The 20,775-nt window shown below is 37.2% G+C and overlaps 1 protein-coding gene across 1 annotated transcript in view; it reads left to right on the top strand.

The window, feature by feature from the left end:
• The first annotated feature begins 9,078 nt into the window (after positions 1–9,078).
• LOC113526575 (SH3 and multiple ankyrin repeat domains protein 2) overlaps positions 9,079–20,775 on the top strand; it is an 88,210-nt gene continuing 76,513 nt past the window's right edge. The window contains exons 1-6 of the mRNA XM_026913756.3: positions 9,079–9,303; positions 13,081–13,284; positions 14,035–14,106; positions 15,424–15,532; positions 18,619–18,770; positions 20,113–20,280. Of these exons, the coding sequence (XP_026769557.2) occupies positions 9,100–9,303; positions 13,081–13,284; positions 14,035–14,106; positions 15,424–15,532; positions 18,619–18,770; positions 20,113–20,280 (909 nt within the window). The 5' untranslated portion in view covers positions 9,079–9,099. The remainder of the gene's footprint in view (positions 9,304–13,080; positions 13,285–14,034; positions 14,107–15,423; positions 15,533–18,618; positions 18,771–20,112; positions 20,281–20,775) is intronic.

A 20,775-nucleotide genomic window follows, 5' to 3' on the forward strand; every position in this document is an offset into this window, starting at 1 on the left:
AGCGGCTACACACCATGCTTTAAGTTTTCTGCTTGTGATGCCAAATGACACATTCAGACTCATCAAAGAAGTCAAGCCCCCCTGTTGTGCAAAGAATTGTGGGATGCTGCCTTCAGTGCTCTTGACTAATCAGCAGATTATTGACAGCACTTGAGGTTTTCTTCTTCAGTTGACACGTGTCTGCATTCTCTTTCATATATGTTGCACCAAAACAGAGAAAAGAAATAATAAACACTGAAGTTTATCATCCAAGTTCTTTAATTATCTCCATAGAGTTGCGTCAAAAATCTTAAAGGGACCTGCATACATTTTCAGCAGTCGTCAAACAGTAATCAACATTTTACTCATACTGCTATGACTGTGTATGGATCCATAAGCTACTCCCACTTTCATGGGTAAATTGGAAGTCATGTGTCTTGAAAAGATTGAGTACTGTTACTGTCTGAAGGATAATTATGGAGAAGATGCAGAACCAAAAGGAAGTTTGAAATATTGTACAGAATAGAACTTTATTTTGTTTCAAAATTATTTCAGTTTCCTAACCCCCAGTTAAAAAGCTATGTTCAGAGATAGGAGAAACTCTTTACAATGGGTATAAAGAGAAAGGAATTTTGGGATGAACCAAGACTAAACAGGAGGCCTAGCTTCCTCTGACCGGGGGCCAAGATTCCCAAAAGCATCACAAAGTTAAGATCATCTTAACTGGGAGAAAGAGTGTACAGTGTGATGAATGTTCTACCATTTAACAATGATCTTTGTGGGAAACTTAATCCCGAGCAGTAAATTATGAGTTATTTTTATATCACACAGTCTAGAAATTTAGTTAATATGTAGTATAAGTTGTTGATTATGTAATTAGTGATAAAGATACCAATATACTATGTCACACTAGAATCAGTATGCTGCACATATGAAAAAATAAAATTAGGAGGAGCTTGTGGGCCTCAAGAAGAAAGTACTGTACAGTAGACACAAAGGTCTACATACTCCTGTTAAAATGGCAGGTTTTTAATGATGTAAAAAAAAATGAAGCCAAGATAAATCATGTCACATCTTTTTTCCACCTTTAAAGTGATATAGCAACCAACAAAGTTCAGGTGAAAACATTTCAACTAGAAACGTTTTAGGAAAGAAAGAAAGAAAGAAAGAAAGAAAAAGAAAGAAAGAACCAACCAAACTTACAACTTACAATAACCTGGTTGCACACCTTTTTATAATGGGGCATGTGACTGTTATCAGACATAACCAATCATATTTAAATTTTAGTTCAAATATAATTATCATGCACGTGTCATCAATCAAGCGATGCTGATTAACCTCAAATAAAGATCAGCTGTTTCTGTAAGATTTTTTTTCTGACATCTTCTTGGTTTCATCTGATTGCTGAAGCCATGGTCCACAAAGAGCTTACAAAGCATGTACAGGATCTCATTGTTGAAAGGTATTGACCAGGAGAGGGGTATAAAAGAATTTCATTAGATGTACATTGCACATCATGAAGGTCATCATCAATAGCTGGAGAAAATTGAGCAACACTGTGACATTACCAAGAACAAGACGTCCCTCCAAAATTGACAAAAGGACAGTACAAAAATTTATCAGCGAGGCTGCCAAGAGATCTACAGCAGCATTAAAGGAACTGCAGGAATATCTGGCAAGTACTGGCCACTCCCTGCATGTGAGAGCAATCTCTCATATTCTTTACGTCTGCTCTACGGGGTAGGATGGCTAGACAGAAGCCTTTTCTCACAAAAAAAAAAAAAACTATCCAAGCCTAAATTTTGCCAAACCATTTGGCAAAATGTGTTATGATCTGATGAAACCAAGACAGAACTTTTTGGGCATAATTCCAAAAGATATGTTTGGTGCAAAAAAACAAGATAATTTATCACTCGAAGAACCATACCCATGGTATAGCAAGCTTTTTTTCTGTTGTCTTCTTCTTTTCTATAAATTTTATTTGTTTTTCACTTGAATTTTGTTGGTTGCTATGTAATGTTAAAGGTGGAAAAAGATTCATTTTTACATCACAAATAGCTGCAATTTTAACAGGGGTGTGCAGATTGTTTTATCCACTGAAGATGAGTCATGTGATGAGACGACCCATTCTATCAGTGACTTCAGTCAGTTAATTAATAGATACCCAGTGAAATGAAGTGACTCAGATATTGTTTATATTTAGTGTACAGCTGAAATGTGTAATTGCACATTTATTACACTGTAATTATAATAAAATCCATGTGCTTTTGACTGTACACTAACTGACCATAATACATTTGCATTGCACTACTACTATAGTATTACAATACACTACTTTTTATGCAAATTAGTCACCACCTATAATCTTCAGAATTAATTAGGGTCAGGTTTCAGGTTGCAGTTATATCAAAAGTAAAAAAAATAAACAAACAAATTTAAAAAAACTACTAATTCATGTTTAAAGTTAACATAATGTAACATTTTTAAAATTCAGACTAGAACCAGTTTAGCTAAACTGGTAACTAGTTTCTACCATTTAATTACAATTCAAGGTTATGATATAATCTACAAAAGCAAAGCAAATACCCAAAACTATGATCCACTATACTGTACCCTTTTTTAAAATCTAGGCTAGAACATAGTCTAGCATTTAATTGAGACACAACATTATGAATTTGTTTATATTAATTGATGCTCGATTCATTATATACTGTTTGTATATGTTTTTATATGTTTGTGTGAGTTTCCTCTGGGTTCTCCGGTTTCCTCCCACTGTCCAAAAACATGCAGGTAGGCAGATTGTCTATGCTAAATTATCTGTAGGTGTGAATGTGTGTGTGAATGTGTGTGCATGGTGTCCCATCCCGAGTGAATTTTCCCGCCTTGTGCCCAGTGTTGCTGGGATTGGCTCTGGATCCACTGTGACACAGACCAGTATAAAGTGGTTACAGAAGATGAATGAAGGAAAGAATTACAAATAATTATTGCATTTCTTATTTGTGTGTTTTAATTTGTAGCTAATTTCTTTTATGGCATTGTCTATTGAATTGACATTTATTCACTATTTTATGTAATGTCAGAAAAGTAGAAAAGGTACTACTGAAACTAATAATCTTGACATAAGAATTGACAGTGAGTAACTGCTAAAATGTCATTAAATGATCCTGTCTTCATGTGATTTATAAAACCTTCTCTGCCAAATTCTAAAACTAAAATGATGTCCTTGGAAGTTTATAGATGGATGGCACGCCTTATGGTATTTTTTGACCAAGTTTACCCACTGGGTATGTGCAGCGCTCTAAAATCCTCATAGCTCAGTTACTAGTACACTTCAATTTTAACCAATCTTGTCCACTATACCAACCCAGTAAAGCCCATGATTGTACATAAATCTAAATCACACACATTGCCACTTTTTATATGATGTAAACATTACTTAAAATTCACAAGGCCATATTCAGAGTTGAGTTTAGGACTCATAATGAGGAATTAGTACCAAAATTGAGCACACTGTTATTCAGACCTACAGACTTACACTAGAAAGCTACAGACTAGAACAATTGCACAGGAGATGTCTGAGGCTTGTCTCAGTTAAGCAAGATTTAAGCCAATTTTTCATTTACATTAAGGACCAAATTGTATATGATAGGTTGATTCTTACAAGAAAATTGGGAACTCCACTTAGGCCAAAATGAGCAGTAACTATAGCAGATGGCTGCTTGGTCAGCTTGCTCCATTAAACTCTAGTCTCTTATTCTTGAGAGAAGAGCACAAAATAAACAAAACCTGGGCAAAATTTATTCATTCTGAAACTCAAAATAGCATAATATACCTTTAAAAATGTGCATCATACACACACTTCACAATCTGATGATTTCCTTTTGTATCTCATTGTCATATTAAGGGACATTGGCATACAAAATAATAAAAAAAAGAATAAATGTGGATTTTTTTTTTTGGTAACTGGTACAGTCACTTGTTTAATGACACAGTTTCATTCAATCAAGCTTTCTCTTCACACTTGGTTAGGCTACTTCTAATACATCAAGCAAATAATTAAATGTGCTGTATCATGTGCTATTTTATAGGTCAATATATTATATATTGCTATATAGCCATTAAACTTGGGAGATATCCATAATCCTAAATTGTGACTAGAGGCATTTCCATGTCCTGTTCATTGTAATCAACCTTAATAAATTTTCAATATGAGCACCTGAGACCCATAATCCAAAATAAGGATTGTGCTCAGCTGAAGTGAATATTGTTTGTACAACATTGATATATAGGTTAGAAGAATAAGCAGTATAAACAGCAATACTGTTTGTTCACTGTGTTATCCCTTCTGTTCCTTTAACATTGCTGAATGAGCATTAGTGAGCATCGCAGGTAGTAGAGCTCAAGTAAAGCTTTATTGTAATTCTATCTATATACATGAACACATTGGAATGAAATGTCATTCTCCAGGACCAGGCTGCAACACACAGCAACACACAAAACAGAGACAAGACAATCATACCTGCCAACCTAACTGTTACAGGAAACATGGAGATGGGTGATGGCAAACCTGTAGAATTTGGTTTAAACTTTGAGCTGTACCTCCAAGAAAATGTTCTCCATACTTTTCATTTTCTTTTTTTATTGTCATTGTTGTCTTCGTAAACAAGGCATGACTATTTTCCAACTGATACGTATGATATGAAGCATAAAAAAATAGTGTCAACAAACAGAAAGGTGTGTGTGTGTGTGTGTGTGTGTGTGTGTGTGTGTTGGTATGCCGTGAGATTTGCCTTCATGGCTGTGAGACCACAAAGCATGAGTCTTATGAGTAACCCATGAGACTTGGCAGGTATGAGACAATTAGTAACACAGTGTAGAGCACTACAAGCCGATGAGGATGCAAATGCAAACATGTGTTGTGTATTTCTGGACTTTTGGACTCAATAGTAAATATATTTAATTGTATATAGTTCTGTAGTGTAGTGTGGTTTGTGCACCTTATAATTTCCAGATGTGTATTTTTGTTAAAAATTTTAGCCATCGCAGCATTTAATGGCTGAGGTGGAAACGTCTTCATCTTGATTGGAGTGCACGGAGTGTAATGGTGAAGAACAGGATTTATGTCAGAAGAAAGAGAGAAGCATAGGAAGTTTGATTAAATGGGACACAGCAGAGTGTCTTTCATTCCTAGTCTGGGTTGATTGGAACGCACATAAAAGATTGAAGACTAAAATAGGCGCACAAAAATTTCGAAGGGAAGCTTGGTGTAACACTGAAGACTACAGCAAGGATCCAAATGCTGAGTTTGCTGAGTTTTCTAAGGGCTTTTGCCCTAATCATGCATATTCACAGCCTATATGTGAGGTTTAGGAAAGAGGCAGACACTCAAAAAGGACATGTACCAGGAAAACAAAATAAAATGACATACTCATAATATGTACTACTGTAGAAAATGTTTGAGTTTACATAATTTCTAATGTGTTCATGCTGAAAAATAAGAATGAACACAGAGAAGTAAAAAGAGATGATGGATTGTATTTGCTTTGTGTAGAGTGATTTTGCACTAACCTGGCCCAATATGCACAGAATAGAGGGAGAAGGGTTTATAGAAAATAACACACACAAGCATTATATATTCTTTATCTAATGCTGGAGGCACCGTATACTCGTATACAGTATACATACTGTAACTGAACATGTAGTACTAATACTGCTACATACTGTACTATATACCATCCACTGATCAAAAGAAATAAAATAAATAATCCAAATATTATTTACTTATTTCAAGAACATACTAACTTCATAGTACCTGCACATACACACAAAATATCCTTTTTGCTTGATAAATCCTTTAAAATAAACAGAAATGTAAGATACTGAAAACTTGCTAGCTTTGCTTGTTTGTTTCAGCATATGAAATTGGCACTAAATCTAGCATAAACGATGTAGCTTCACATAGTCGGAAACAAAACAATAAAAAGTGATAAAACGGCAAAAATATCACTGCTACTGCTACTAATCACCATATACTCAATATTTCATCTTAGGTATATGTATTTTCCTAAGAAAATTTAATTTATTAGAGGAGCTTTTCTATATGCAACTTACCTCCAGCAAGATAGTTAAAACTTCTCTGTGGTATGGAAAGCACAAACTAACAAAAACGGTGTGTGCAAAACAAAAGACAATTAAATAAATAAATAAATTACAGTGGCTCATCTCACAACAGGTTGCCATAATCACATTATATAGTACAAATAGTTTAACAATTATAACAATTCAGAAATTATACATAAATATAACTACATAGTAATAAAAATAATTTGGGGTGAATTCACATATTTTATAGCAGGTCATTTTTAACCCTGTTACACCGTAGACTTAATTACTTAGCATTCACACTGCCCAGGCACTGAATGATTTTCTTTTTCTTTTTCTATCTACCTGTCCCTTCTTCATTTAGAAGACATAGCTTTATAAATAACTTTGTTGTCACTGCACATAGAAAGAACAATGAGATTAGGCTTGGGTCTCCCAGTATCCAATGCTAGTATAGAAAACATACAAATATATGAATACAATACAAAAGATAAAGAATAACTGCCTATGAACATAAGAAAGATGATATCCAACAAAGTGCAAAGTTATTAGGGATAGATAAATACAATATATAATAGCAGTATACCGGTCAATAGTGCAATAGAGTGATCCACTACGGATAAGGCATAACATTACAATGGTTATGATGTATGGATTAAACAAAACAATAGCAGCAGAGACCAAGGATTTCCCTTATAATGTCTGAGCAACTTTATATATAATAATATAGCGAAGTATTATTCTAAAATGATTACTGCTATATGTCAGCTGTATTAACAGACAAAAGCATTGTGGAGATTATTAGGACTGTATGCGTCACAGCTGGCAGTTATGAAGGATTTCTGAAAATATGATTGCTGCAAAATTGAGCGTGAACCAAATTGCCTTAATTAAATCACATGAATTGTCTCCGTGAAGAAGAACAAATCAATCATCTTTAAAGTCTCTCTTCACTCCCCAGCCTTGCTATGACACTGCCCTGATCCAATAAAGCTCTTAACAATAGGTTTGCTGTACCTCACACACCATTCACGAAGCGTCTATAAACTCCATTGTGAGTCCAGCACCATGACGACTGAGCCAGGTATTGCCAGGTTGACCAAAAAGAGAATGTCAGACAGTGAACTCTGACCTTTGGCTAGACATATGAGTCACAGAGATGAGCAAGCACAGCACACACAAACACACACACACACACATACACACATTTTTACATGTAGCTCTGTGTGTGTGTGTGAATGTACTAAACCACCAGACCCTCCTTCCCTTCTTGTAGTGTGTGTTCAGTCTTGTTTCCACATACCACCCTTTTCAGGAATATTTCAATTTTTTTCTCTCTTAAAACATTAAATTGTTATTTTCACATTTATAAGTCTAAAATAAACTTTATCAGATATGAATGAATAGGTGTGCATTTTATTTTCCATTTTTCAGCTCCACAGCTGTCCGTAATGATTGGCGATGACACCTAAGCCCTGTTTTCCCAGTCTATTAATATGATCTGTTTCACCTTCCTTAGACAACCTAGTGGTCCCAAGCTCTCTTACAAAAAAAAAACATATCGACACCAAACTTAGTGAAGTCACCCAATCGGCATAGCAAACTTTAGCCCAGGAACCCTGAGCTCAAGCATTCCACCAGCATTCCTTCAGCCTCCTAATAACAAAGATTACAGGCAGCAGGGTTGCCGATCCCGGGTGTGCCGCAATAATCATTACACCTTTAGCTCAACCCCAGGCAAAACACTCCCACTGCAGACTTTCAATAAAACCATGCCCCCCACTGCTACAGTCTCATTTTGCTTCCCACAACTGGGGCATCGGTCTGATCCCTTTAGTTTCCTATTTTCATATTTGGTCATTTACTCTTAACCCTCACACTAACTGGTATCAACTGGCCCATCAACATTTTCCACAACTTTACTGTATATATGTGAGAGAAAAGAGAAGTAAAGATGGAGGTACAAGGACAAACCATGAGCCACACACACTCACACACACACACACACACACACATTAATTTACAGCCTCTCTGCAGTTCCATATTGTACTTCTCTTCCAATTACACAATTCAAACGGGCTGAATCAAGGTGAGGATAAAAGGAAAAAATGAAGAGGGAATAACATTCCGCTGCAAAGATTTCATTCTACTGAACAAAAAGCACTGAAATTATGATCGAGTGGACATTTAATGATGTCTAAAAAAACCTGTCTAGTGTGACAGATAAAATTTTTTGGCCTTTATAATCCAGGTATTGTTGCGGTTTAAATGACTCGGTCAGACATAAAAGGGTGACGTAATTGATTATGTGTATAAAACACAAACTAAAAACAGCAATAATTTTATATCATCTTCAGCTTTTGAACCCTTAAACACAACTGCAAATTCCTATAAATTACAAAACTATAGTGCCTTTATACAAATGAATAGCTTATACAAACTAAAAGATGTTTCACTTTGAACAGATGCCTAAAATAAAACATCAAAGTGGATCCATGCGGATCAGCGCCTGTAAGCACATTCCCGTCTCTAATCATGCGTATTCACTTTTCATTAAGATGTGTTTGCATGATTTTGTCAAGTCTTAATCACTGCAAATCTCTTCATAATTTTATATGTATGCTAATTACACTAAACAGCACCCCGATACATTCATTGTTACTAAGGAGCAGATTTAATCAGGCTTTATTGCTTTAGTTTTCATGCAAATTAACAACAATTTATAAAGCATGCTTTTGTTTCTAACCTTATAGTTTGTTGTGATTGCCTTTACTTGTGTATTATTTGGGGATAGCATAATGAATTATTAATTCTTTTATATTCAGTTTCTCTTTCTTTTGAACTAATTAAAAACAGGAGATAGAAGACGGTTGAAGTAACTATACATGAATATACATCCATTCATGTAACCAACCAACCCCTCTAACATTTTAATATGAAATATTTATAATAGAAATGGATTAAAAGCATGCGTGTGTGTGTGTGTTTCTGCAGTTGACTCGGTGTGTGTCCTATACTATGCCACGGAGTCCAACATCCAGTGAGGATGAAATGGCTCAGAGCTTTTCTGATTATTCTGACGAGTCCATGTCCGGGAGCTCTAAAGAGGACACCATCTATGAGAGTATAAGAGTGCCGGCTGAGAGGCCGCTGAGCTTCATGGAGGACGTTCAGAGCAACGCAGTTGTCATCAGGGTCATTATTCCAGATCTGCAGCAGACGGTGAGTTGTGTGTGAGTGTGTGTGTGTGTGTGTGTGTGTGAGTGACTGGCTGGCTGGGGAGGACTGGATAGTTGAGAATATTTAAAATTTCCTTAAATAGTTTTATTTGATTTCCATTAAGGAGCTTGCTTTTTGAGTTTGATGTTAAGGTTTATTTGGTTATAAAGGTATATGAAGGTTATAAAGTAAGCGAGCACAGCAACCTTTTTACATAAATATACAATTTGTATGAAAAATGTTTTCATCTCAGTGTATACAGTATGTATCTCTGTGTGTTAATTGTCTGTGTGTACATTATTTTGTTCTCTTTTTAATATAATATAATAAAAAGTTTTTTTAATGGAACAAAATGAATCATTTTGTTGACTACATAGTCTTGACTACATAGTTTTGTTAATTTAGTTGTTTTTTTATTGCCTGTCAAACCGTAACAGCTCATGATGAATTCACACCTTAAATAATGTTTCAACAGTCAAACATTGATAGTCACAATATATTTGATGGTTGAAACAGAATTCTGAAAAATTTATTTCCCTCCAGTGTTATGCCCATGTCTGCAACTCCCAAACTTGCAGAGTACAATTCCTTCAAATGACCTTCATCCGCTCACACATCCCCACTCCAGTCAAGCTTCTAACCTTGCTCAAAATCACCAGACTACTACTGGAACTCACACGCAATGACGAACCTCAGTTGCTATATGACAGTGCCTATTTGATGTAACTTGCTTCTCATTGCACAACCTGACAAATATGAAGATGATCCTAGTGCCAAAGTTTACTACTACAGTGCTTAAGAGATCAAGTCAGCCAACGACAAGGCAGCTCAGCTCAGCTCATCTCACTACTCACTGGAAACTACGCACTTGAGTTGGCCATTGTTGTTTAGATGAATAAGGGTGACATTATGCAGTCATAAGACAGTTCCGTAGAACTGAATTGCAATGTGTTTCATCACCCTACCCATGTCAGTGAAGTAGGTGAACTTCCCATGTCTTTCAAACAAAGCCAACAGTCAGCAACCAAATATGTCTTAGAGTTTCATACATTGGCTCCTGGAAGCAAATGGATCAAACCTGCACTCATCTCTGCCTTCCACCAGATTTTGAGAGCCAATGTGATCACAGAGTTGGCTTGCTGCGACAGCAGGTTGTCACTAGACCCCGCATCAGTTTGGCCAGTTGCCTAGACAAGCTCTTCAACTCTGAGTCTTCTTTTGTCACTGCCAGCATCAATAGTGAGATTCCTCCAGCTCCAGATCCCATGCAAATCACCCATATTGACCTATCCATCAAAAAATGTCAGAAGACTCTGGAAAGAGGTATCTCCTACTATTGTGGGGAATATCCAGTCAGACCCAGTACTGAGAAGGTTTAACATTCTGATCAGTATGCTCTGTACTATTTCTCCAAAATAAATCCATATTTCCATCATGGTCCATATTTCAGATACTGATTTCAGCCAATGATTCCCAAATGTTAAAGTGAGTCCAAAATGGTGTTTAGAAACACCATGCCCTCCTCCTAACAGACCATTTGACTGTGCCATCAACCTGCTCTCGGGTACTATGCCAACTGAATATCTACCCGTGGACTTCAACTGAAAACAAGGAGAGTACATCTCTGAAGCACTACAGCAAAGTTACATCAGACCTTCCATCTCTCCTGCAACTGCAACATTTTTGAATTGTTGAATAAAACACTTACCCTACTACATTTTTCCATTCAAAGTAAATAAAAAAAATAAAGTAATCTTTATGCATGTTTCAGATGAATTGAGTGTGTCATCAAAGATAAGTCTTAAAACTGTTTTGGTGTATAATGGCAATGTCTTGTCATCAGTTCCAATTGGTCAACATCTGATATGCAGTAACTGTGATTAGCATCAGTGGCAGCTTTGTGGAGCCTTGAAAATTGTTGCTCTCTACATAAAATACTACTGTTTTCTCTGTGAATGGGATAGTAATGCCACACATTACCATTACATCAAGAAAGAATTACAGTCACTCCGATAGTCACTGGAGCCTGGGATGAAAAGTGTTTAGCTTCCACCACTTGTTCAATCAAGAAAGATTTTCTACTTTCTCAAGGCATATAATATGGTCTTGGTGACAATATGTCACAACAGGATCATTTTCATCTAGACATTTTTCCACTGAACTGTGGAGCAGTGAGCAGTAAGCATGGCAAGTGATTTGACTAGGACAATGGAGAAAAGGTATCAAGGCAAATTGAGCCCATCGAAGCTTGCAGACTATTGCTGGACAGTGACAAGAGATACAAAGATAATGAATAGAACAGAAAAGGGAAGAAACACTGAGTGGATACTGAATGTACTGTATATACTTTTACACAGATAATCATTTTTTTACTTTTTATTTTAATGTGTTTTTTAATAAATTTTGATAAATTTTATGAAGGAAGAGAAGAGATGAAATGTTGCTTTACAGCTATCATTTGAACTCTACTATCTACACAATAAACATATACATACAGGTATGTGTAAAATATAAAAGATGGAATATCTTAGAAACAGTAGCCAATAAGTTGTTTTAATTATGTTTTTTTATTGAGCACATCAAAATCCATAATATATTTATACCATATTTTATCCCAGAAGCAACTACTTTGTGAAAAATTGTGACCGGTTTTGACAAACCTGTAGGCACAGCTGTGATGACAGCTGGTGCTGATGTGTCTGTGGCATTATTATTGGCCAGACACCCTACATACCTACATACCTCCTCCCTTATGATTACACTCCAGGAGGGTCAAGGCCCCATGGCCATACTTCAATTGCAGGGGCATCATGATACAGCTGCAACAGTAATGAATGAGCATGCTGTGCATCAGGCCAAGACAATGCGTTGACAGAAACCAGTGTAATTTCAGGAGAAACATGTACAGCTTTAGCTACAGCATCAGCCATCGCATTACCACACATCTCAGCAGTGAGAGGCATGTGCCTTGATATTGACAACAGCTAAACAAGCAAGTTTAGAAGTCCCTGTGGGAGAGACAGAAGTCAATACAACACAATCAGGTTCAAAGTTACCTGAAGGAACTTCATCAAAGGGTCAGACAATTACACTCATCATTAATGACGAAAGATTGGTGACTGGAATGTTGGGAGCTGGGGGAGGAGGGGAGGCAATTAAGCAAATATTCACTGAGACAATGTGAGTGGATAACAACAAATAAGTGACAGTGTGAGCAGACTGTATATATACTGTGTGAACACAATGGGTACACTGACTGTCACAGCCAGAAATATGACTTGCAAAGCATGTAGGCATGGGCCAAACCCCAAATCACTGATATCCAGCTTAAAAGAGTAGTAATGGACAGGGCAGTGCTGGCCACCGTGATCCTTGTGCTGTACAAGGATTTTTTTTAGGCAGATGCTAAATTTCCCATGTGTGAGAGAGTGTGAATGTGTGTGTGGATGGTGCCCTGCAATGGACTGGCATCCTACCTGGGGTGAATTCTCCTGCCTTGGAGCCAGTGTTACTGGTATAGGCTCCAGACCCACTGCAGACCCTGACCAGGATAAAGTGGTTACTGAAGATGAATGAATTAATGAATTATAAAATATTATTAATGACTTATAAAGCACTGACTGGTCTCACCACAGTACCTGAGCAAATCTTTGTTTCCTAAAGGTTCTTTAATATTACCTAGAACGTGTGTGTGTGTGTGAGAGAGAGAGAGAGACAGAAAATTTAGTAGCTGTCAGAAATGACAGGAAATTGAAATTACAGTTTTATGTTCCCAAACAGAAATGTATGAGGTTTGATGTGGAATCGACGGTCTGGGCGGTGAAGCAGCGGATCCTTTGTACTTTGAGTCAGAGCTTAAAGGACGTGCTGAACTATGGCTTATTCCAGCCAGCAAATAATGGCCAAGATGGAAAGTTCCTGGATGAAGAACGTCTGCTCAGTGAATATCCACAAGCAACTAGCAAAAACATCCCAACCCTGGAGGTAAAAAGAGAAAAGCTTAGTCTCTGTTTATAATGGCACAGTATACACTATGTAACCTGAAAGCAGCAAGAACAGCAGTTACACAGAGAACAATAAGCAATGAACTGCACCCAAACCATTTCTGTTCTTACACCTGACACAAAACACCACTGCTGAAAAAAAAAAAGAAGAACAGAGATGCATATCAGAACAATATACTCTGGTCAGACAAAACAAAATTAGAACAGTTTGCTGGAAAACTCTCAATGCTGCAAAATCCTAGTTACTTCTTACCGAAGATGTCTCGAAGCTTTGATTGCCAACAACAGCTTTGCAACAAAGTGCTAATATTGTTCATTTGTGGAAATAGAAATAAAATAAGAAACAACCAGCCAATATAAGCACTAAAAAGGCAGTCAGCTCATGTAATGAAAGGTAGTGGCTGAGAGGAGGGAAAGGGGTTTGGTGTTAGTGCAATTTCCTGAGATAACAATTTTACATGAACTTTTTTGCTGTAAACAATGCAGGGGTTTACGGAAAATCAGTTAAAACTTATGTAATACGAAATAACTAGCCTGCTGATATAAGTCAAATGTGTTTTCTATCTTTTGTCTGTGTGTAAATTATACTCGCACCTGCAATAGAGCCCCAAAATATAGCACAAACTACTAGGGCCCAAAGAGAGCAGCTATAGTGTGTGTATAGACTGACGGATGGGCTGGATCTTATTACCTTCAAAACAACTGCAGTGTTCTCTGGTCTCTTTTACAGTTTCGGTATAAAAGCAGAGTATACAAACAACCCAATGTAGACGAGAAGCAAATTGCCAAATTACATACCAAGGTAAGTTAGCATACCTGTTTCATGGCACTTTAAGGCAATTTTACACCAGTAGCCATGCCTGCAATTCAGGAAGCCTATTTTTGCCACTTACCACAAACAGCATGCTAGTGATGTCTAGTTAGAAAGATTACAAAATACCATATTGATGCTATATTGTGCAGTCTAGGCCAATTGTCAAAAAAGAGCATGGGCTATATTTCAGTTTGTAGACCTACTGAGGCAGTGGGTGTCCAAGCAGTTGGTCATAATTCCAGACTCCATGAAAGTGCGACCTGCCACTGGGCATAGGACTGAAGATGTTTTTGGGCTAATACATTTCACATAGTCATATGCAGTAGGGAAAATACGGTTATATTAATATCCCACCTTACAGTTTGCAGATAATTGCACATTGTAATTACTGTCCCTTAAAAAGAATAGAAACTATTGCTCCACATTTTATCTAGATGACGCTTGTGAGTCACAGTGTGTACTGAAAACCGTCATGGTGTGGTTCCTGGCTTGCCCTACTGTATGTAGCATGTGGCTTCTGGTTTAAAATAGGCTTCACTAATCACATTTACTATTTCCCAGGGCTATAAGTCAACTTTTTCACCTGGTATAAGTGGTACGAGAAAAGGTTGCAGGGATTGTTATACAAAATTAAAATATTGTTAAAAAAAAAAATCTTTAATTGTTTTAAATGTGAAAACAAAGATTTTTTTTTTTTTTTTAATTTTGTTTACCCATTTTTCCCTTTGTTAAAATGTATTGACGTATTGTTGCCAGATTATTTCTTGATTATTGCTTCCCCAACTTTCAGTCTTGTTTATAGACTGTTCGAGGAAAATGTGGGTCAAGGTAAAGTAAAATTACAAGATAGGTCAAATCCCTATGCTATTTACTGTAACTAGCACAATGAAACCACTGTACCATTAAAAAATACATATATTTGCATACGGGGAATATGAATACATATCCTTGTTCTAACACATCATTGCTAGCCAAGTTGCTAGCTAAAGAAGAAAGACTAGCTAGCTGGATTTATTTTAATTTAATTTTATACTTACAATTTATTTACAACATTTACAAATTACTCCACCACTGCAGGCTCCAAGCAATTCCTACTGATATATATATATCACGTGATCATATGGATCATATGTGACCTTCATCTGCTTCCTTTTACTTCTCCTCATTCACACTGTTTTTTTTAAATGTGTATGGGGAGCTGTTCTGTTACCTATTTATAACTGGCCCGAAAAATACAGGGAAAGTCTCTCTCTCTCTCTCTCTCTCTCTCTCTCTGTCTATCTCTCTCTCTCTTTCTCACTTTAGGCCAATCTGAGGAAGTTTATGGATTACATCCAAAATCACCAGTCAGAGAAAATCTCTAAAATGTTGGATAAAGGACTTGATCCAAACTACCACGATTCAGAAACAGGAGGTACACCCCCTTCCACCTTTAAACACACACAGAATATAAAGAACTATTTTTTTCACTACAGCAGGTCTTTAATGCTAATTCTTGTTACACAATGGCACTGTTGAATTTTCCATTCTAAGTGGTGAGAGGGTGATGATTGATTTTCTATAACAGCATGTATCTGACAAGGCAAATTACAGGTGTGTTATTGTGCTTGCTCTAATACACTTTTGTTACTTTAGTAACAGCTAATTCAAGTGCACTCATTTAAAATTGTTGAGAATTTGCTGTAGGTTGGATGCTAATTAGATATGCTGTGGTTCTGTGAACCCCGTATTAACCACCACTGGTGGTGTATAACACATGAATAACCCCTTGTGCATGTGCACACAATTCAATTCAATTCAATTTTATTTGTATAGCACTTTTAACAATGGACATTGTCACAAAGCAGCTTTACAGAAATAAATGGATTAACAAAAAATATATTGTAAATATGTGAATTTATCCCTAATGAGCAAGCCAGAGGCAATGGTGGCAAGGAAAAACTCCCTGAGACAATATGAGGAAGAAACCTTGAGAGGAACCAGGCTCAAAAGGGAACCCATCCTCACACACACATACTGAGATATTCCATTAAGGTCAGCTAGTGACATATTATGCAGTATTCACAATAAATACTGCTGTCTTCCAACAATTATTCCCTTGAACCTTTTTATCAAAACCAGCCCCGGTTTTGAATTATAAAGAACTATATATAAATTATATACTGTACAGCATTCACAGAACCACAGTAGTAATAGCCAGGTATATAACACCTGGATAGTGTCTGCTACTAGTGTGGCATGAGGACCAGGACTTTCCTTTGGACTGTCCTGAAAGGTGCTCAGAGGTGATCATTGCACTTCTATGACTGGGAGGGACTATGTTAGCCTTAGTTAAAATCTGGATAAGGTATATGATGACACCCGAGTAGCAGTAGCACAGATGTCCTGGACTGACACCGTAATTAGGCCCATGAGGAGTAGATTATCTTCCTAGAGTGGCATGTCAAAATATGAGCCAAGCATCCAGCATGTCTGTAGGCTAAAGTGATGACACTCTCACCATTAGCAGTGGGCTAATGTTTGCTTAGAGTATAAAGCATCCATGTCTTACACACATAGTAATAAACAGCTGGTCTGAGGATGAAATGGCTGCCCTCCAGCCCAAATACCACTGCACCTCACACACCAGCAAGGCTTCTGCAATCTTCATTGAAGGCTGCAGGGTAAATAGACTGCTTCACAAGGTTATGTGACATGATCGTGGGCAGAAAACCTGGATTCAGCCACAAGGTAACTCTTGAGTCGTCTGGCCACTAAAGCACACAAGGCAAGCTTGTTGTCAGAGAATGACACTTTCCAAATCTGTTAGCTGAAGTGATAGCTATCAGGAAGTTCTGGATGGCGTTTCATGGTGAGAGCACAAAGGAGTTTGTCATATTGATTTGGCAGTATTCTGATTCTAGTAGCTATCAGAGGAGATGAGGCTACCTGTATGCACCTACCAAAAGGTAGGCACGGGTAGTGCTAGCTGCATGGTTAAGATGTTGGACTACTGACTGGAAGGTTGTGAGTTCAAATCCCGGCACTGTCAAGCTACCACTACAGGGCCCTTGAGCAAGGCCCTTAACCCCCAACTGCTCACTTGAATTAATAAGATAAATGTAAGTATCTCTGGATAAGCTTGTCTGCCAAATAATGTAAATGTGAGGAATTGGAATGCATGACTTTGGGCATTTCCCTTTCTTCTGTAATGGGAGAATAAATGTAAGCATTGTGCAGGCCCATGGATGTGAACCAGTCCTGTGGTTGCATAGTTTGAACAATACCTTCTACTCACAGCACAGGAGGGTCTTCAGGAACTAGTTCAGGCTTCTCAAGTTTGGACAGAAACTGATGTCTTTCTTTGGTACAAGAAAACAGAAATTTAATAGAAGCCTCTGTTTTGTCTACATTTCAATAGCGCCTTAGCCCAAGAAGGACTGAACTTCTTGAGACAGAGTAATGGCTTTGTGTCATTTGAAATCAGTGAGATCCTGAACTCTGTAAAAGCTGGGGGACAGGGCCATAAGTTTAGTTCATACACCAGCTGGTGTTATATAGGGCCCTTCTTACAAGGTAGATATAGTGTACTCAAATGCCTACCAGAAGCCTGTAGGGTGTACTCAGTGCTTGGCCAGTGTACATCTGACAGATTTCTACCGAAAAAACAAGCAACATAACACAAGCATCAGCAGCAGGCATATATCCATTAGCCAGGACACATGCCATAGATCCCAGGTGCAGGTGAGCTGGTCCAACCAAGACTGGTGGAGTTGAATGTGGTGACTCACTTAGTAGGTCAACATCAGTATGACTAGTCAATGAGCTATAAGGAGGGCTTATTTGGGCCTATGAGTTACACTACCTCAACTCCTGCTTCATTCATTTCCTGCAACCCGAATATAGATCTTAAACGGAATTTGATGTGCATGTAAATTTATCAATTGTTGTATCTTTATCAAAATAATGTCTGTCCAGAGTGAGTGTAACACAACTACAATTTACAGTTAAATACCATCAATAATTAGTAAGATATTAGTATAAGGAACTTCTTTCCTTCCTTGTGATCGATCACATCACCTGCATAAATTACAGCATATTTCATGTAAATTATATGTACAGTATATGAGATTAAATGTGTGTTGTATGCATATGACATGTAAATAAGGGACTTGTGGCCAGGCATCTGATTCCATGCAGCTGAGCCACTTAATCAACTGCACTCAAATCACTGCTCTTTTTGATTTCATATGGCAGGAGCATGAGTCAGATCCAGATTCATCTACACATGATTACAGACACTCAACTCTCTGTTCATTTATTACAATTTTGATTATTAAATGCCATTGTGTTGTTTTTATACAAGATAAATCTGCAATCACTGGCAAGTTACTCTAGCATATTTGCACACTTACACAAATTTTGTTACCTACTTATAAGTATCGAAGCAAATATTAAAGTTCTTCTGTGAATTAAATTTTTGTGTTTGTGTCTGTGTGTGTTTTTGTGATTTCTGCACAGAGACGCCACTGACGTCTGCTGCTCGCCTGGAGAACATGGTTGACATCATTAAGGTGCTAAAGAACGGAGGAGCTCATCTGGACTTCAGAGCTAAAGACGGCATGACAGCCCTACACCGAGCAGCTCGCGCTAACAACAAGCACACACTAATGGTATGGAAGGGCAGAGGCCGTGTTTACGCCATCACTATATACAGTATCATTACTATTCCTCATAGTAGTATGCAGTGTGAAAGAATAATCATTTGGTATATCACACAAATAATCATTTGGTATATCACACAGTCATGTGACTTCCTGCCAGTCAAATGCACTTGTAGTTTACCCAGTACTGCTTCATTTTTGTATTTTTACAGACCCAAGGTTTTTGGGGTTAAAGATGCAGAGAAAATGGTTTTAATGCAAAATACATTTTAGTCTTAATTTTGGATCAGTAATGCAATGTGAAGAAATCTTACTAGCACAGATGGCACAATTAACATAAACAATCTAGCTGTTATTTTCTCTCCTATATCAAGTAACAAACAAAGCAATAACAAATTTGAAAAATGGGCTGACTAAACAATTAAGTTGAGCAAGTATGAATTTGGATAACTTTCCCATCTCTCTGATGATATACTGTTTGTTTTGAACTTAAGTGGCTGAATTGCCAAATTAGAATATGTCCCATGGTTACTAAAAAGCCACATATTCCAGTTTTCTGAAACATTTAAAACTAATCACACTATAACTTTGGACTTTCTACAGTGGCAGAGTTCTTACACAGTTTTGGGCAATACGAGCACATACACACACTCCTTATGTTTAAAGAACAATGCTAGTAGGCATTAACAACATTAAATGTGAGCAACGTATTTTGAAATCAAAACATACCTTTGCTGGCAATGTTATTTTTGCTGATAAGTGATTAGTAATCTTAATAATAAATTAAATTTAATCTCCAACAGTATTATTGCCAGGCCTACTATCTCAGTGTTTTTAGTGTCTACTATTTGATCTACTTACTTATCATCTGACCCGTCCTCATCCACTCTCTTGTCAGTTTTAGTATATCCATGGTCTTTTGAAGTAAATAAATGAAACCAAATCAAAGCTTAAGTGAGCTTTTTGTTTGAAGTCTTTGGCTTTAGTTTGATTGACAGCCTCATGTCCTTGTTACACAGGCATGTATTCTGTATTGGACATTAAATTTACCTTATATTTACTCTTAGCTTCACTATATAATAATTTTTTTATCAAGTTTGGAGCCCTCTAAAGCCTTCTCTTTACATATTGTGACTAGGTTGCATTTTGGGATGCAGCAGTACATCATTTGGGTATCTTTGCCATACTATAAGTATTCTTGTTGTTCATATATACTGTAACATACTACTTATTGGAATGGTTTAGTATGAGTAGTATGCAGAATATGCAGTTCAGATGGAGTAGAGATGGTGGTACAAATTAGATTCTCTAAATTAATACAAGTGTTAACACAGCATTCCTTTCCTGTCAGACTCTGCTGGATTTGGGGGCGTCACCAGATTATAAGGACAGTCGTGGTTTGTCGGCACTCTATCACACAGCCATGGTGGGCGGAGACTCAGGCTGCTGCGAGCTCCTTCTCCACGAGCACGCCAGCATCAGCTGCCAGGATGAGAACGGCTGGCATGAAGTTCATCAGGTGACCTTTGACCTCTGGTATAGTACAATCAGAGTCTGGTATCAAGAACTGTTTTTATTTCATCAGTTATCTAAAAAAAAAAAAGTTTGATAAAAAAAAGTATAGTGCTTGTAAGGGGCTAAAATATTTTCTAAAGTATAAAGGTTATTAAAACCACACAAAAAGAACCACACCACACAAAGTCAAGCAATGAAACTAAAGTATTTTCACATCACTTTGTTAGGTTTCTTATTTTAGAACGTTAATTCATTTAGGGTCAATCTTCTCTCTGCCAGAGCACATTAACCCTGATTACTGCATCCAATAAAGCCGAACACGGCAGCACTGCAGGGCAAAGACAAGTCAAGTCTCAAGTCTCAAGCGTGTGGTGGGGGTGGGGGGAATATGCTAAATAAAATTACAGAATGTCCGTACAATTATATTGGCAAGTGCAATTCACTCATCCGTTTTGGGTGGATGCCAGACAGTAGTAGGCACAGTGTTGGCCCAAATTTG

This window comes from Pangasianodon hypophthalmus, chromosome 6 (genome assembly GCF_027358585.1).
Source record: "Pangasianodon hypophthalmus isolate fPanHyp1 chromosome 6, fPanHyp1.pri, whole genome shotgun sequence".
NCBI lineage: Eukaryota > Metazoa > Chordata > Actinopteri > Siluriformes > Pangasiidae > Pangasianodon > Pangasianodon hypophthalmus.